General features: G+C 47.7%; 1 protein-coding gene across 1 annotated transcript in view; it reads left to right on the top strand.

Moving 5' to 3' along the window:
• eif2ak2 (eukaryotic translation initiation factor 2-alpha kinase 2) overlaps positions 1-15114 on the top strand; it is a 140408-nt gene that overhangs the window by 65637 nt on the left and 59657 nt on the right. Inside the window, exon 7 of the mRNA XM_070884643.1 lies at positions 4414-4510. Coding sequence (XP_070740744.1) covers positions 4414-4510 — 97 coding nt within the window. The remainder of the gene's footprint in view (positions 1-4413; positions 4511-15114) is intronic.

A 15114-nucleotide genomic window follows, 5' to 3' on the forward strand; every position in this document is an offset into this window, starting at 1 on the left:
TGACAAGGTCCCACACAAGAGATTGGTGTGCAAAATCAAAGCACATGGTATTGGGGGTAATGTACTGACGTGGATAGAGAACTGGTTGGCAGACAGGAAGCAGAGAGTTGGGATAAACGGGTCCTTTTCAGAATGGCAGGCAGTGAGTGGAGTGCCGCAGGGCTCGGTTCTGGGAGCCCAGCTATTTACAATATACATTAATGATTTAGATGAAGGAATTGAGTGTAATATCTCCAAGTTTGCAGATGACACTAAACTGGGTGGCAGTGTGAGCTGTGAGGAGGATGCCAAGAGGCTGCAGGGTGACTTGGACAGGTTAGGTGAGTTGGCAAATGCATGGCAGATGCAGTATAATGTGGATAAATGTGAGGTTATCCACTTTGGGGGCAAAAACACGAAGGCAGAATATTATCTGAATGGCGGCAGATTAGGAAAAGGGGAGGTGCAGCGAGACCTGGGTGTCATGGTTCATCAGTCATTGAAAGTTGGCATGCAGATACAACAGGCGGTGAAGAAGGCAAATGGTATGTTGGCCTTCGTAGCTAGGTGATTTGAATATAGGAGCAGGGAGGTCTTACTGCAGCTGTACAGGGTCTTGGTGAATCCTCACCTGGAATATTGTGTTCAGTTTTGGTCTCCTAATCTGAGGAAGGACGTTCTTGCTATTGAGGGAGTGCAGCGAAGGTTCACCAGACTGATTCCAGGGATGGCGGGACTGACATATGAGGAGAGACTGGATCAACTGGGCCTTTATACATTGGAGTTTAGAAAGATGAGAGGGGATCTCATAGAAACTTACAAGATTCTTACAGGTTAGATGCGGGAAGAATGTTCCCGATGATGGGGAAGTCCAGAACCAGGGGACACAGTCTTAGGATAAGGGGTAGGCCATTTAGAACTGAGATGAGGAGAAACTTCTTCACTCAGAGAGTTGTTAACCTGTGGAATTCCCTACCAATGAGAGTTGTTGATGCCAGTTCATTGGATATATTCAAGAGGGAGTTAGATACGGCCCTTGCTGCTAAAGGGATCAAGGAGTATGGAGAGAAAGCAGGAAAGGGGTACTGAGGGAATGATCAGCCATGATCTTATTGAATGGTGGTGCAGACTCGAAGGGCCGAATGGCCTACTCCTGCACCTATTTTCTATGCTTCTATGTTTCTCTCTCCTCTCTCTCTCTCCTTCTCATGATCTCTCTCTCCAACTCTCTCCTTCTCCCTTTCTCCTTCTCACTCTCTCCTTCTCCCTCACTCTCTCTCTCTCTCGCTCTCTCCTTCTCCCTCTCTCTCTCCTCTCTTTCTCCCTCTCTCCCCCTCTCTCTTTCCTTCTCCCTCCCTCTCTCTCTCCTTCTTCCTCTCTCTCTCCTTCTTCCTCTCTCTCTCCTTCTTCCTCTCTCTCTCCTTCTTCCTCTCTCTCCTTTCTCTCTCTCTCTCTCTCTCTCCCTCTCTCTCTCCGTCTCTCTCTCTCTCCCTGTCCCCTTCTCCTTCTCCCTCTCTCTCTCCTTTCCTCAACAGACTTGAAGTGCCTTTTGAATCTGCACTTGATGATATCGGTTTGCGAGCCTATTATGTCCACCGTGCTTTGTTATGCCAATTAATCACTTTGGGTGACGATCTCTCGAGTTAATTGCCTACTAATTAATCAGCTATTCAGACATGTTAGGTTCATCAGTTTCCTGGTTTAATTACTTCGGTGGTTTCCTGTGGGGGAGAAATTCTTGTGGAGCGCGCCTGCGATTTCACAGCAGGAGCTCCCGAGAGGCAAAGTTCCATGGAGGGAATGTGTATTTGTAAAAATGAACCTTGTGACCTTTCTCTGCAACATTTCCAGTGTATGTTTGCTTCCCTGATACCTCGGGCACAGGATTCAAAGGGCAGTCTGAGTAGGGGACTATCCCATGCTGCTAGCATGCTCTTCTGTACTCTTCGTTGAATGAGGAGTGCAGAAGAGCGTGCCAGGAGCAGCACCAGGCATACCTAAAAATGAGGTGCCAACCTGGGGAAGCTGCAACACAGGACTACATGCATGCTGAACAGTGAAGCAGCATGTCATAGACAGGGCTAAGCAGGCCTGCCACATCCAGTCATGGATGGTGGTGGACCATTAAACAACTAACGGGAGGAGGAGGCTCCTGAATATCCCCATCTTCAGTGATGGCGGAGCCCAGCATGTGAGTGCAAAAGACGAGGCTGAAGTGTTTACAACCATCGTCAGCCAGAAGTGCCGAGTGGATGATCCATATCGGCCTCCTCCTGAGGTCCCCACCATCACAGAAGCCAGTCTCCAGCCAATTCGATTCACTCCACGTGATATCAAGAAATGGCTGAGTGCACTGGATACAGTAAAGGCTATGGGCCCCAACAACATCCCGGCTGTTGTGCTGAAGACTTGTGCTCCAGAACTAGCCACGCCTCTAGCCAAGCTGTTCCAGTACAGCTACAACACTGGCACCTACCCGACAATGTGGAAAACTGCCCAGGTATGTCCTGTCCACAAAAAGCAGGACAGATCCAACTGGCCAATTATCACCCAATCGGTCTACTCTCAATCATCAGCAAAGTGATGGAAGGTGTCATCGACAGTGCTATAAAGCGGCACTTACTCACCAATAACCTGCTCACTGATGCTCAGTTTGGGTTCCGCCAGGACTACTCGGCTCCAGACCTCATTACAGCCTTTGTCCAAATGTGGACAAAAGATCTGAATTCCAGAGGTGAGGTGAGAGTGACTATCCTTGACACCAAGGCAGCATTTGACCGAGTATGGCACCAAGGAGCCCGAGTAAAACTGAAGTCAATGGGAATCGGGGAAACTCTCCACTGGCTGGAGTCATACCCAGCACAAAGGAAGATGGTTGTGGTGGTTGGAGGTCAATCATCACAGCCCCAGGACAACACTGCAGGAGTTCCTCAGGGCAGTGTCCTCGGCCCAACCATCTTCAGCTGCTTCATCAATGACCTTCCCTCCATCATAAGGTCAGAAGTGGGGATGTTCGCTGATGACTGCACAGTGTTCAGTTCCATTCACAACTCCTCAGATAATGGAGCAGTCCGTGCCCACATGCAGCAAGACCTGGACAACATTCAGGCTTGGGCTGATAAGTGGCAAGTAACATTCGCTCCACACAAGTGCCAGGCAATGGCCATCTCCAACAAGCGAGAGTCTAACCACCTCCCCTTGACATTCAACGGCATTACCATCACCGAATCCCCCACCATCAACATCCTGGGGGTCACCATTGACCAGAAACTTAACTGGACCAGACACATAAATACTGTGGCAACAAGAGCAGGTCAGAGGCTGGGTATTCTGTGGTGAGTGTCCCACCTCCTGACTTCCCAAAGCCTTTCCGCCATCTACAAGGCACAAGTCAGGAGTGTGATGGAATACTCTCCACTTGCCTGGATGAGTGTAGCTCCAACAACACTCGAAGCTCGACACCATCCAGGACAAAGCAGGCCACTTGATCAGCACCCCATCCACCACCTTCAACACTCACTCCCTCCACCACCGGCGCACCGTGGCTGCAGTGTGTATCATCTACAAGATGCACTGCAGCAACTCGCCAAGGCTTCTTCGGCAGCACCTCCCAAACCCGCGACCTCTACCGCCTAGAAGGACAAGGGCAGCAGGCGCATGGGAACACCACCACCTCCACGTTCCCCTCCAAGTCACACACCATCCTGAAATATATCGGCCGTTCCTTCATCGGCGCTGGGTCAAAATCCTGGAACTCCCTCCCTAACAGCACTGTGGGAGTATCTTCACCACACGGACTGCAGCGGTTCAAGAAGGCGGCTCACCACCACCTTCTCACGGGCGATTAGGAATGGGCAATAAATGCCGGCCTGGACAGCGACGCCCATATCCCATGAATGAATAAAAAACATTTATACTTCCAGATTTTATTCATCTGCAAATTTTGAAATTGTGCCCTGTACACCCAAGTCCAAGTCATTAATATATATCAAGAAAAGCAGTGGTCCTAGAACCGACCCCTGGGGAACACCACTGTATACCTTCTTCCAGTCCGAAAAACAACCGTTCACCACTACACTCTGTTTCCTGTCACTGAGCCAATTCTGTATTCATGCTGCCACTGTCCCTGTTGCTCCATGGGCTTCAACTTTGCTGGCAAGCCTATTAAGTGGCACTTTATCAAACACCTTGTCGAACGCCATTTCCATCGGTGTCCTGGCCAATATTTATCCCTCAATCAATGTCACTAAAACAGATTATCTGGTCATTATCACATTGCAGTTTGCGGGAGCTTGCTGTGCACAAATTGGCTGCCGCGTTTCCTATGTTACAACAATGTCTACACTCCAAAAGTACTTCATTGGCTGTGAGGCGATTTGGCACGTCCTGAGGTGGTGAAAGGCGCTATATAAATGCAAGTTGTTTCTTTTTTAGATTAGTAGGAGATCACAGTGGGGAGACTGAGAAGAGTGAAGAATGTGCAGCCACAGCGAGTATGGATGGATGTTCATCAGATTCCGATTCCAGAATGGTATGGTAGTTTTCAAGACACTCCACTTTCCTAAGGATAAACGTTTATGGCCCAGAAATCGCAGCCTCCCCGGACCGGTACGGAGTGTGTACGGACCCGGGAATGCATTGGAAAAGCCGGTTTTCGGCGCGCAATGCACATGCGCTGAAAACCGGCTTTTCCGATCTGTCAAGTTTCTGGCTAGACCGATCTCCAGCATCTCGGGAGCTACGATATTCCCACGGCAGAGATTGGGCTATTTGCCCAGTGAATGTCCTTAAAACTCTTGCACCTGGTGAAAGCAGGCACATGGCCTACTTTTATCAGTGTAAGAGTTTAAAAACATATCAAAAACATATAAAATAAAATTTAAAAATACATATTTACGTTAAAAACCCTGCCCTCTCAGGTAATTTTATTTTAAACCATAATTAAAACTTTTTTTAAAGATCGGCAAATATTTTTTTTTCAAAAACATTTCTATCAACTTTAATTTTTACAGTGTATTTATATGAGGTGTTTTTTTTAATGTTTTATGTAGCGTTTGCGGGTGTTTCTCATTCATAGTAATAGGAGTTTCGGGCTTACCAAACCCCTATTACTATGAATGAGAATATACTTTACCTGATTGGCTGCCCAGAGCCATGTGACTCCAGCTCCAGGCCTGCGCATGTCCCGACGTGCACGGGCTGCGACGCGCAGTCAGGGAGGCCTCCGGACCGGGATCTCGTGTGGGCACAGCAGCTTCAGGTAGGTGCGCCTCTTTTCTCCAGAATCCAGTCGAACGCCCACGGGAAGGAGAGATCGGGATTTCTGGGCCATTATTTCTGCAGCTTTTTCTGAGCGATAATAGTTAATATTGTAATCCAAACTGAGCTGGGTGAGCTAGTTGCTGAGAAATTAGAATGAGTTGACTGGAATATGATTTACCAATTGCGAAACCTCCAGTGTAAACTATGGAGAAAGAGTCAGACTGAATACTGTGAGCTCAAAGTAAAGTATGACCTTAGTCTTTTATTGTAGGTCTCCAGAGTGCCTCTCCAACCTGTGAAGCCTCCTTAAATACCTGTGCTCCCAAGGGATTATGAGATCCCTTGGGACTCTGGGGAATGAGCCCTCTGGTGGCTGTACAGAGTAAATACAAGTCCACATATATAACAACATTCCCCCCCAAAGTCAATAGTGTAACTATTTACAGTGTGAATCGATCTGGGGCTCTTCTTGCCTTGGTTGATCGTATTGGTGTGAAAGCTGGTTTTGTTGAGTCCTCGCTGTACTGCTGTGGATGATGGGTTCTGCTTCGTGGTCAACCGTGGTGCCGGTTGCCATTGGTGTGTATGTTGGGGGATCAAAAAAGGTAGGGTCCAAGGTGGGTTGTTCAGGGTGGTCCGTGAATCTGAGTTTGATTTGGTCCAAGTGTTTCCGGTGAATGAGTCCATTTGAAAGTTTGATCCGAAACACCCTGCTACCCTCCTTGGCCACGACAGTGCTGGGAAGCCACTTGGGACCTTGTCCATAATTTAATACAAATACAGGATCATTGATTTCAATCTCGCGTGACACATTTGCGCTATCATGGTATGCACTTTGTTGAAGCCGCCTGCTCTCTACCTGTTCATGTAGATCAGGGTGAACTAATGAGAGCCTTGTCTTAAGTGCTCTTTTCAAGAGCAGTTCAGCAGGTGGGATCCCAGTGAGTGAGTGGGGTCTCGTGCGGTAGCTAAGCAGGACTCGGGATAGGCGAGTCTGCAGCGAGCCTTCAGTTACCCTCTTCAAGCCTTGCTTGATGGTTTGCACTGCTCTCTCTGCCTGACCATTGGACGCTGGTTTAAAAGAGGCAGATGTGACATGTTTGATCCAGTTACGGGTCATAAATTCTTTGAACTCAGCACTGGTAAAACATGGTCCATTGTCGCTCACCAGGACATCGGGTAAGCCATGTGTGGCAAACATGGCCCGCAGGCTTTCAGTAGTGGCAGCGGACGTGCTAGCCGACATTATCTCACATTCAATTCACTTGGAGTACGCGTCTACAACCACAAGGAACATTTTACCCAAGAACGGGCCTGCATAATCAACGTATACCCGAGACCACGGTTTGGAGGGCCAAGACCATAAACTTAGCGGCGCCTCCCTGGGTACACTGCTTAACTGCGAGCATGTATTACATCTGTGAACACAGGACTCTTAAGTCCGCATCGATACCGGGCCACCACACATGGAATCTGGCCATCGCTTTCATCATTACGATGCCTGGGTGGGTATTATGGAGGTCATTGATGAAGGTGTCTCTGCCCTTCTTGGGGACCACTACTCGATTGCCCCACAGAAGGCAGTCTATCCGTATAGACATTTCATCTTTGTGCCGCTGGAACAGCTTTATCTCTTCCTGCATTTCCATTGGGACACTGGACCAGCTCCCGTGAAGCACACAGTTTTTGACTAGAGATAATAAGGGGTCCTGGCTTGTCCAGGTTTTGATCGCCGGGCAGTGACGGGTGATTGCTCACTCTCAAATGCTTCCATAACCATGGCTAGATCTGCAGGCTGCGCCATTTCCACCCCCGTGGTGGGCAATGGCAGCCTACTGAGAGCATCGGCACAGTTTTCTGTGCCTGGCCTGTGGCGGATGACGTAGTTGTATGCGGACAACGTGAGCGCCCATCTCTGGATGCGGGCCAATGAGTTGGTATTTATCTCTTTGCTCTCGGAAAACAGGGATATAAGTGGCTTATGGTCAGTTTCCAATTCGAATTTTAGCCCAAGCAGGTACTGATGCATTTTCTTTACCCCATAGACACACGCTAACGCTTCTTTCTCAATCATGCTGCAGGCTCTCTCGGCCTTAGACAGACTCCTGGATATATAAGCAACCGGTTGCAGTTTCCGAAATCATTAGCTTGTTGCAATACACACCCGACGCCATATGACGACGCATCACATGCTAGTACCAAACACTTACATGGATCATACAACACAAGCAATTTGTTTGAGCATAACAATTTTCTCGCTTTTACAAAGGCATTTTCTTCTACAAAGGCTTTTGCCCCAAACCCATTTCCCCCTTTTCGTAGTAAGACATGTAGTGGTTCTAACAGTGTGCTGAGACCCGGTAAGAAGTTACCAAAGTAGTTCAGGAGTCCCAGAAACGACCGCAGCTCCATCACATTCTGTGGCCTCGGTGCGTTCTCGATTGCCTCAGTCTTCACGTTGGTGGGCTTGATGCCGTCCGCCGCAATCCTCCTTCCCACGAACTCCACTTCAGGTGCCAGGAAAACGCACTTCGAGAGTTTTAACCTGAGCCCCACACGGTTGAGCCGACTAAGAACCTCCTCCAGGATCTGCAGGTGCTCGACTGTGTTCCGACCTGTGACCAAGATGTCGTCCTGGAAAACCACGGTGTGCGGGACCGACTTCAGTAAACTTTCCATGTTTCTCTGGAATATCACTGCCGCTGATCGGACTGCAAACGGGCATCTGTTATAAACAAAAAGACCTTTGTGCGTGTTGATGCAGGTGAGGGCCTTCGATGATTCCTCCAGTTCCTGCGTCATGTAGGCTGAGGTCAGATCCAGCTTCGTGAACGTCTTTCCTCCCGCCGGTGTTGCAAAGAGGTCGTCGGCTTTTGGTAGTGGGTATTGGTCCTGCAGGGAGAAACGATTGATAGTTACTTTGTAATCGCCACAGATTCTGACGGTGCCATCTCTCTTGAGGACTGGGACAATAGGACTGGCCCACTCGCTGAACTCGATTGGTGAGATGATGCCCTCGCTTTGTCGCCGGTCTAGCTCGATCTCTACCCTTTCTCTCATCATGTACGGTACTGCTCTCGCCTTCTGATGGATGGGTCGTGCCCCCGGAATTAGGTGGATCTGCACTTTTGCTCCTTGGAATTTCCCGATGCCTGGTTCGAACAGCGAAGGAAATTTGTTTAAGACCTGTGCACACGAAGTGTCGTCAGCGGGCGATAGCGCTTGGCTGTCGTCCCAGTTCCAGCGTATCTTTCCCAGCCAGCTCCGGCCGAACAGCGTGAGACCATCACCCGGTACCACACAGAGTGGTAGCTTGTGCACCGCTCCATCGTAGGAGACCTTTATGGTAGCACTGCCGATTACAGGAATCAGTTCTTTCGTGTAACATAGAAACATAGAATATAGGTGCAGGAGTAGGCCATTCGGCCCTTCGAGCCTGCACCACCATTCAATAAGATCATGGCTGATCATTCCCTCAGTACCCCTTTCCTGCTTTCTCTCCATACCCCTTGATCTCTTTAGCCGTAAGGGCCATATCTAACTCCCTCTTGAATATGTCCAATGAACTGGCATCAACAACTCTCTGCGGCAGGGAATTCCACAGGATAACAACTCTGAGTGAAGAAGTTTCTCCTCATCTCAGTCCTAAATGGCCTACCACTTATCCTATGTCCCCTGGTTCTGGACTTCCCCAACATCGGGAACATTCTTTTTGCATCTAACCTGTCCAGTCCCGTCAGAATCTTATACGTTTCTATGAGATCCCCTCTCATCCTTCTAAACTCCAGTGAATAAAGGCCCAGTTAATCCAGTCTCTCCTCATATGTCAGTCCAGCCATCCCTGGAATCAATCTGGTGAACATTCACTGCACTCCCTCAATAACAAGAACGTCCTTTCTCAGATTGGAAGACCAAAACTGAACACAATATTCCAGGTGAGACCTCACCAAGGCCCTGTACAACTGCAGTAAGACCTCCCTGCTCCTATACTCAAATCCCCTCGCTATGAAGGCCAACATACCATTTGCCTTCTTCACCGCCTGCTGTACCTGCATGCCAACTTTCAATGACTGATGAACCATGACACCCAGGTCTCGTTGCACCTCCCCTTTTCCTCATCTGCCGGCATTCAGATAATAATCTGCCTTCGTGTTTTTGCCCCCAAAGTGGATAACCTCACATTTATCCACATTATACTGCATCTGCCATGCATTTGCCCACTCACCTAACATGTCCAAGTCAACCTGCAGCCTCTTAGCATCCTCCTCACAGCTCACACCGCCACCCAGTTTAGTGTCATCTGCAAACTTGGCGATATTACACTCAATTCGTTCATCTAAATCGTTAATACTGTGTTCCTAACACAGATGAGGCTGCACACAGGGAGGTTAAAGTAACAGTGACCTCAGTCTTTAATAAGATACTCCAGAGTGAGGAACAGGCCTCAGGGGTCGGCTTATATACAGTGCTCCCAAGGGATGCTGGAATCTCTTGGGACTTCAGGGGATGAGCTCCCTGGTGGCAGAACAGAGGAGTGCATGCTTTACAGATACACAACAGTTAATGTATCGTGTAAAGAGCTGGGGTCCCAGAACTGAGCCCTGAGATACTCCACTAGTCACTGCCTGCCATTCTGAAAATGACCCGTTTATCCCGACTCTCTGCTTCCTGTCTGCCAACCAGTTCTCTATCCAAGTCAGTACATTACCCCCAATACCATGTGCTTTGATTTTGCACACCAATCTCTTGTGCGGGACCTTGTCAAAAGCCTTTTGAAAGTCGAAATACACCACATCCACTGGTTCTCCCTTGGCAACTCTGTTACATCCTCAAAAAATTCTAGAAGATTCATAAATCCATGCTGACTTGGACCGATCCTGTCACTGCTTTCCAAATGCACTGCTATTTCATCCTTAATGATTGATTCTAATATTTTCCCCACTACTGATGTCAGGCTAACCGGTCTATAATTATCCGTTTTCTCTCTCCCTCCTTTTTAAAAAAGAGGTGTTACATTAACTACCCTCCAGTCCAACTGATGTTGGGGAGGGCATCAAACAGGAAATTAGGGGTGCGTGCAATAAAGGTGCAGCAGTTATAATGGGTGACTTTAATATGCACATAGATTGGGCTAACCAAACTGGAAGCAATACGGTGGAGGAGGATTTTCTGGAGTGCATAAGGGATGGTTTTTTAGACCAATATGTCGAGGAACCAACTAGGGGGGAGGCCATCTTAGACTGGGTGTTATGTAATGAGAAAGGATTAATTAGCAATCTCGTTGTGCGAGGCCCCTTGGGGAAGAGTGACCATAATATGGTGGAATTCTGCATTAGGATGGAGAATGAAACAGTTAATTCAGAGACCATGGTCCAGAACTTAAAGAAGGCTAACTTTGAAGGTATGAGGCGTGAATTGGCTGAGATGGATTGGCGAATGATACTTAAGGGGTTGACTGTGGATGGGCAATGGCAGACATTTAGAGACCGCATGGATGAACTACAACAATTGTACATTCCTGTCTGGCATAGAAATAAAAAAGGGAAGGTGGCTCAACCGTGGCTATCAAGGGAAATCAGGGATAGTATTAAAGCCAAGGAAGTGGCATACAAATTGGCCAGAAATAGCAGCGAACCTGGGGACTGGGAGAAATTTAGAACTCAGCAGAGGAGGACAAAGGGTTTGATTAGGGCAGGGAAAATGGAGTATGAGAAGAAGCTTGCAGGGAACATTAAGACGGATTGCAAAAGTTTCTATAGATATGTAAAGAGAAAAAGGTTAGTAAAGACAAACGTAGGTCCCCTGCAGTCAGAATCAGGGGAAGTCATAACGGGGAACAAAGAAATGGCGGACCAATTGAACAAGTACTTTGGTTCGGTATTCACGAAGGAGGACACGAACAACCTTCCGGTTATAAAAGGGGTCGGGGGGTCTAGTAAGGAGGAGGAACTGAGGGAAATCCTTATTAGCCGGGAAATTGTGTTGGGGAAATTGATGGGATTGAAGGCCGATAAATCCCCAGGGCCTGATGGACTGCATCCCAGAGTACTTAAGGAGGTGGCCTTGGAAATAGTGGATGCGTTGACAGTCATTTTCCAACATTCCATTGACTCTGGATCAGTTCCTATGGATGGAGGGTAGCCAATGTAACCCCACTTTTTAAAAAAGGAGGGAGAGAGAAAACAGGGAATTATAGACCGGTCAGCCTGACATCGGTAGTGGGTAAAATGATGGAATCAATTATTAAGGATGTCATAGCAGTGCATTTGGAAAGAGGTGACATGATAGGTCCAAGTCAGCATGGATTTGTGAAAGGGAAATCATGCTTGACAAATCTTCTGGAATTTTTTGAGGATGTTTCCAGTAGAGTGGATAAGGGAGAACCAGTTGATGTGGTATATTTGGACTTTCAGAAGGCGTTCGACAAGGTCCCACACAAGAGATTGATGTGCAAAGTTAGAGCACATGGGATTGGGGGTAGTGTACTGACATGGATTGAGAACTGGTTGTCAGACAGGAAGCAAAGAGTAGGAGTAAATGGGTACTTTTCAGAATGGCAGGCAGTGACTAGTGGGGTACCGCAGGGTTCTGTGCTGGGGCCCCAGCTGTTTACACTGTACATTAATGATTTAGATGAGGGGATTGAGTGTAGTATCTCCAAGTTTGCGGATGACACTAAGTTGGGTGGCAGTGTGAGCTGCGAGGAGGATGCTGTGAGGCTGCAGAGCGACTTGGATAGGTTAGGTGAATGGGCAAATGCATGGCAGATGAAGTATAATGTGGATAAATGTGAGGTTATCCACTTTGGTGGTAAAAACAGAGAGACAGACTATTATCTGAATGGTGACAGATTAGGAAAAGGGGAGGTGCAAAGAGACCTGGGTGTCATGGTACATCAGTCATTGAAGGTTGGCATGCAGGTGCAGCAGGCGGTTAAGAAAGCAAATGGCATGTTGGCCTTCATAGCAAGGGGATTTGAGTACAGGGGCAGGGAGGTGTTGCTACAGTTGTACAGGGCATTGGTGAGGCCACACCTGGAGTATTGTGTACAGTTTTGGTCTCCTAACCTGAGGAAGGACATTCTTGCTATTGAGGGAGTGCAGCGAAGGTTCACCAGACTGATTCCCGGGATGGCGGGACTGACCTATCAAGAAAGACTGGATCAACTGGGCTTGTATTCACTGGAGTTCAGAAGAATGAGAGGGGACCTCATAGAAACATATAAAATTCTGACGGGGTTAGACAGGTTAGATGCAGGAAGAATGTTCCCAATGTTGGGGAAGTCCAGAACCAGGGGTCACAGTCTAAGGATAAGGGGTAAGCCATTTAGGACCGAGATGCGGAGGAACTTCTTCACCCAGAGAGTGGTGAACCTGTGGAATTCTCTACCACAGAAAGTTGTTGAGGCCAATTCACTAAATATATTCAAAAAGGAGTTAGATGAGGTCCTTACTGCTAGGGGGATCAAGGGGTATGGCGAGAAAGCAGGAATGGGGTACTGAAGTTGAATGTTCAGCCATGAACTCATTGAATGGCGGTGCAGGCTAGAAGGGCCGAATGGCCTACTCCTGCACCTATTTTCTATGTTTCTATGTAACTGATCCAAAGTCGATAGACTGTTGGAAAATGATCACCAATGCATCCACTATTTCTATGGCCACTTCCTTAAGTACTCTGGGATGTAGACCATCAGGCCCCGGGGATTTATCGGCCTTCAATCCCATCAATTTCCCTAACACAATTTCCCGCCTAATAAGGATATCCTTCAGTTCCTTCTTCTCATCAGACCCACTGTCCCAGAGTACATCTGGAAGGTTATTTGTCTCTTCCTTCGTGAAGACAGAACCGAAGTATTTGTTCAATTGGTCTGCCATTTCTTTGTTCCCCATTATAAATTCACCTGAATCCGACTGCAAGGGACCTATGTTTGTCTTCACTAATCTTTTTCTCTTCACATATTTATAGAAGCTTTTGCAGTCAGTTTTTATGTTCCCAGCAAGCTTCCTCTCGTACTCTATTTTCCCCCTCTCAATTAAACCCTTTGTCCTCCTTTGTTGAATTCTAAATTGCTCCCAGTCCTCAGGTTTGTTGCTTTTTCTAGCCAATTTATATGCCTCTTCCTTGGATTTAACACTATCCCTTGTTAGCCACGGTTGAGCCACCTTCCCGTTTTATTTTTAATCCAGACAGGGATGTACAATTGCTGAAGTTCATCCATGTGATCTTTAAATGTTTGCCATTGCTTATCCACCGTCAACCCTTTAAGTATCCTTTGCCAGTCTATTCTAGCCAATTCTCGCCTCATACCGTCAAAGTTACCTTTCCTTAAGTTCAGGACCCTAGTTTCTGAATTAACTTTGTCACTCTCCATCTTAATAAAGAATTCTACCATATTATAGTCACTCTTCCCCAAGGGGCCTCGCACAACAAGATTGCCAATTAGTCCCTTCTCATTACACATCACCCAGTCGAGGATGGGCAGCTCTCTAGTTGGTTCCTCGACATATTGGTCTAGAAAACCATCTCTAATACACTCCAGGAAATCCTCCTCCACCTTACTGCTACCAGTTAGGTTAGCCCAATCAATATGTAGATTAAAGTCGCCCATGATAACTGCTGTACCTTTATTGCTCGCATCCCTTATTTCTTGTTTGATGCTGTCCCCAACCTCACTACTACTGTTTGGTGGCCTGTACACAACTCCCACCAGTGTTTTCTGCCCTTTGGTATTCCGTAGCTCCACCCATACCGATTCCACATCATCCAAGCTAATGTCCCTCCTTACTATTGCATTAATTTCCTCTTTAACCAGCAACGCAACCCCTCCTCCTTTTCCTCTCTGTCTATCCTTCCTAAATGTTGAATACCCCTGGATGTTGAGTTCCCAGCCTTGGTCACCCTGGAGCCATGTCTCCGTGATGCCAATTACATCATATCCGTTAACTGCTATCTGCACAGTTAATTCGTCCACCTTATTCCGAATACTCCTCGCATAGAGGTACAGAGACTTCAGGCTTGTCTTTTTAACACACCTTGCCCCTTTAGAATTTTTCTGTATTGTGGCCCTTTTTGTTTTTTGCCTTGGGTTTCTCTGCCCTCCACTTTTACTATTCTCCTTTCTATCTTTTGCTTCTGCCTCCATTTTATTTCCCTCTGTCTCCCTGCATAGGTTCCCATCCCCCTGCCATATTAGTTTAACTCCTCCCCAACAGCACGAGCAAACACTCCCCCTAGGACATTGGTTCCGGTCCTGCCCAGGTGTAGACCGTCTGGTTTGTACGGGTCCCACCTCGCACAGAACCAGTTCCAATGTCCCTGGAATTTGAATCCCTCCCTTTTGCACCACTGCTCAAGTCACGTATTCATCTGAGCTATCCTGCGATTCCTACTCTGACTAGCATGGGGCACTGGTAGCAATCCCAAGATTACTACTTTTGAGGTCCTACTTTTTAATTTAGCTCCTAGCTCCCGAAATTCTTCTCGTAGGACCTCATCCCGTTTTTTACCTATATGCACCACGACAACTGGCTGTTCACCCTCCCTTTTCAGAATGTCCTGCACCCGTTCCGAGACACCCTTGACCCTTGCACCAGGGAGTCAACATACCATCCTGGAGTCTCGGTTGCGGCCGCAGAAACGTCTATCTATTCCCCTCACCATTGAATCCCCTATCACTATAGCTCTCCCACTCTTTTTCCTGCCCTCCTGTGCAGCAGAGCCACCCACGGTGCCATGAACTTGGCTGCTGCTGCCCTCGCCTGATGAGTCATCCCTCTCAACAGTACCCAAAGCGGTGTATCTGTTTTGCAGGGGGATAACCGCAGGGGACTTTCTTGCACTGTTCTTCCTGTTGGTCACCCATCCCCTATCTGG

The sequence above is a fragment of the Pristiophorus japonicus genome, chromosome 7, assembly GCF_044704955.1.
Source record: "Pristiophorus japonicus isolate sPriJap1 chromosome 7, sPriJap1.hap1, whole genome shotgun sequence".
In the NCBI taxonomy this organism is placed as follows: domain Eukaryota; kingdom Metazoa; phylum Chordata; class Chondrichthyes; family Pristiophoridae; genus Pristiophorus; species Pristiophorus japonicus.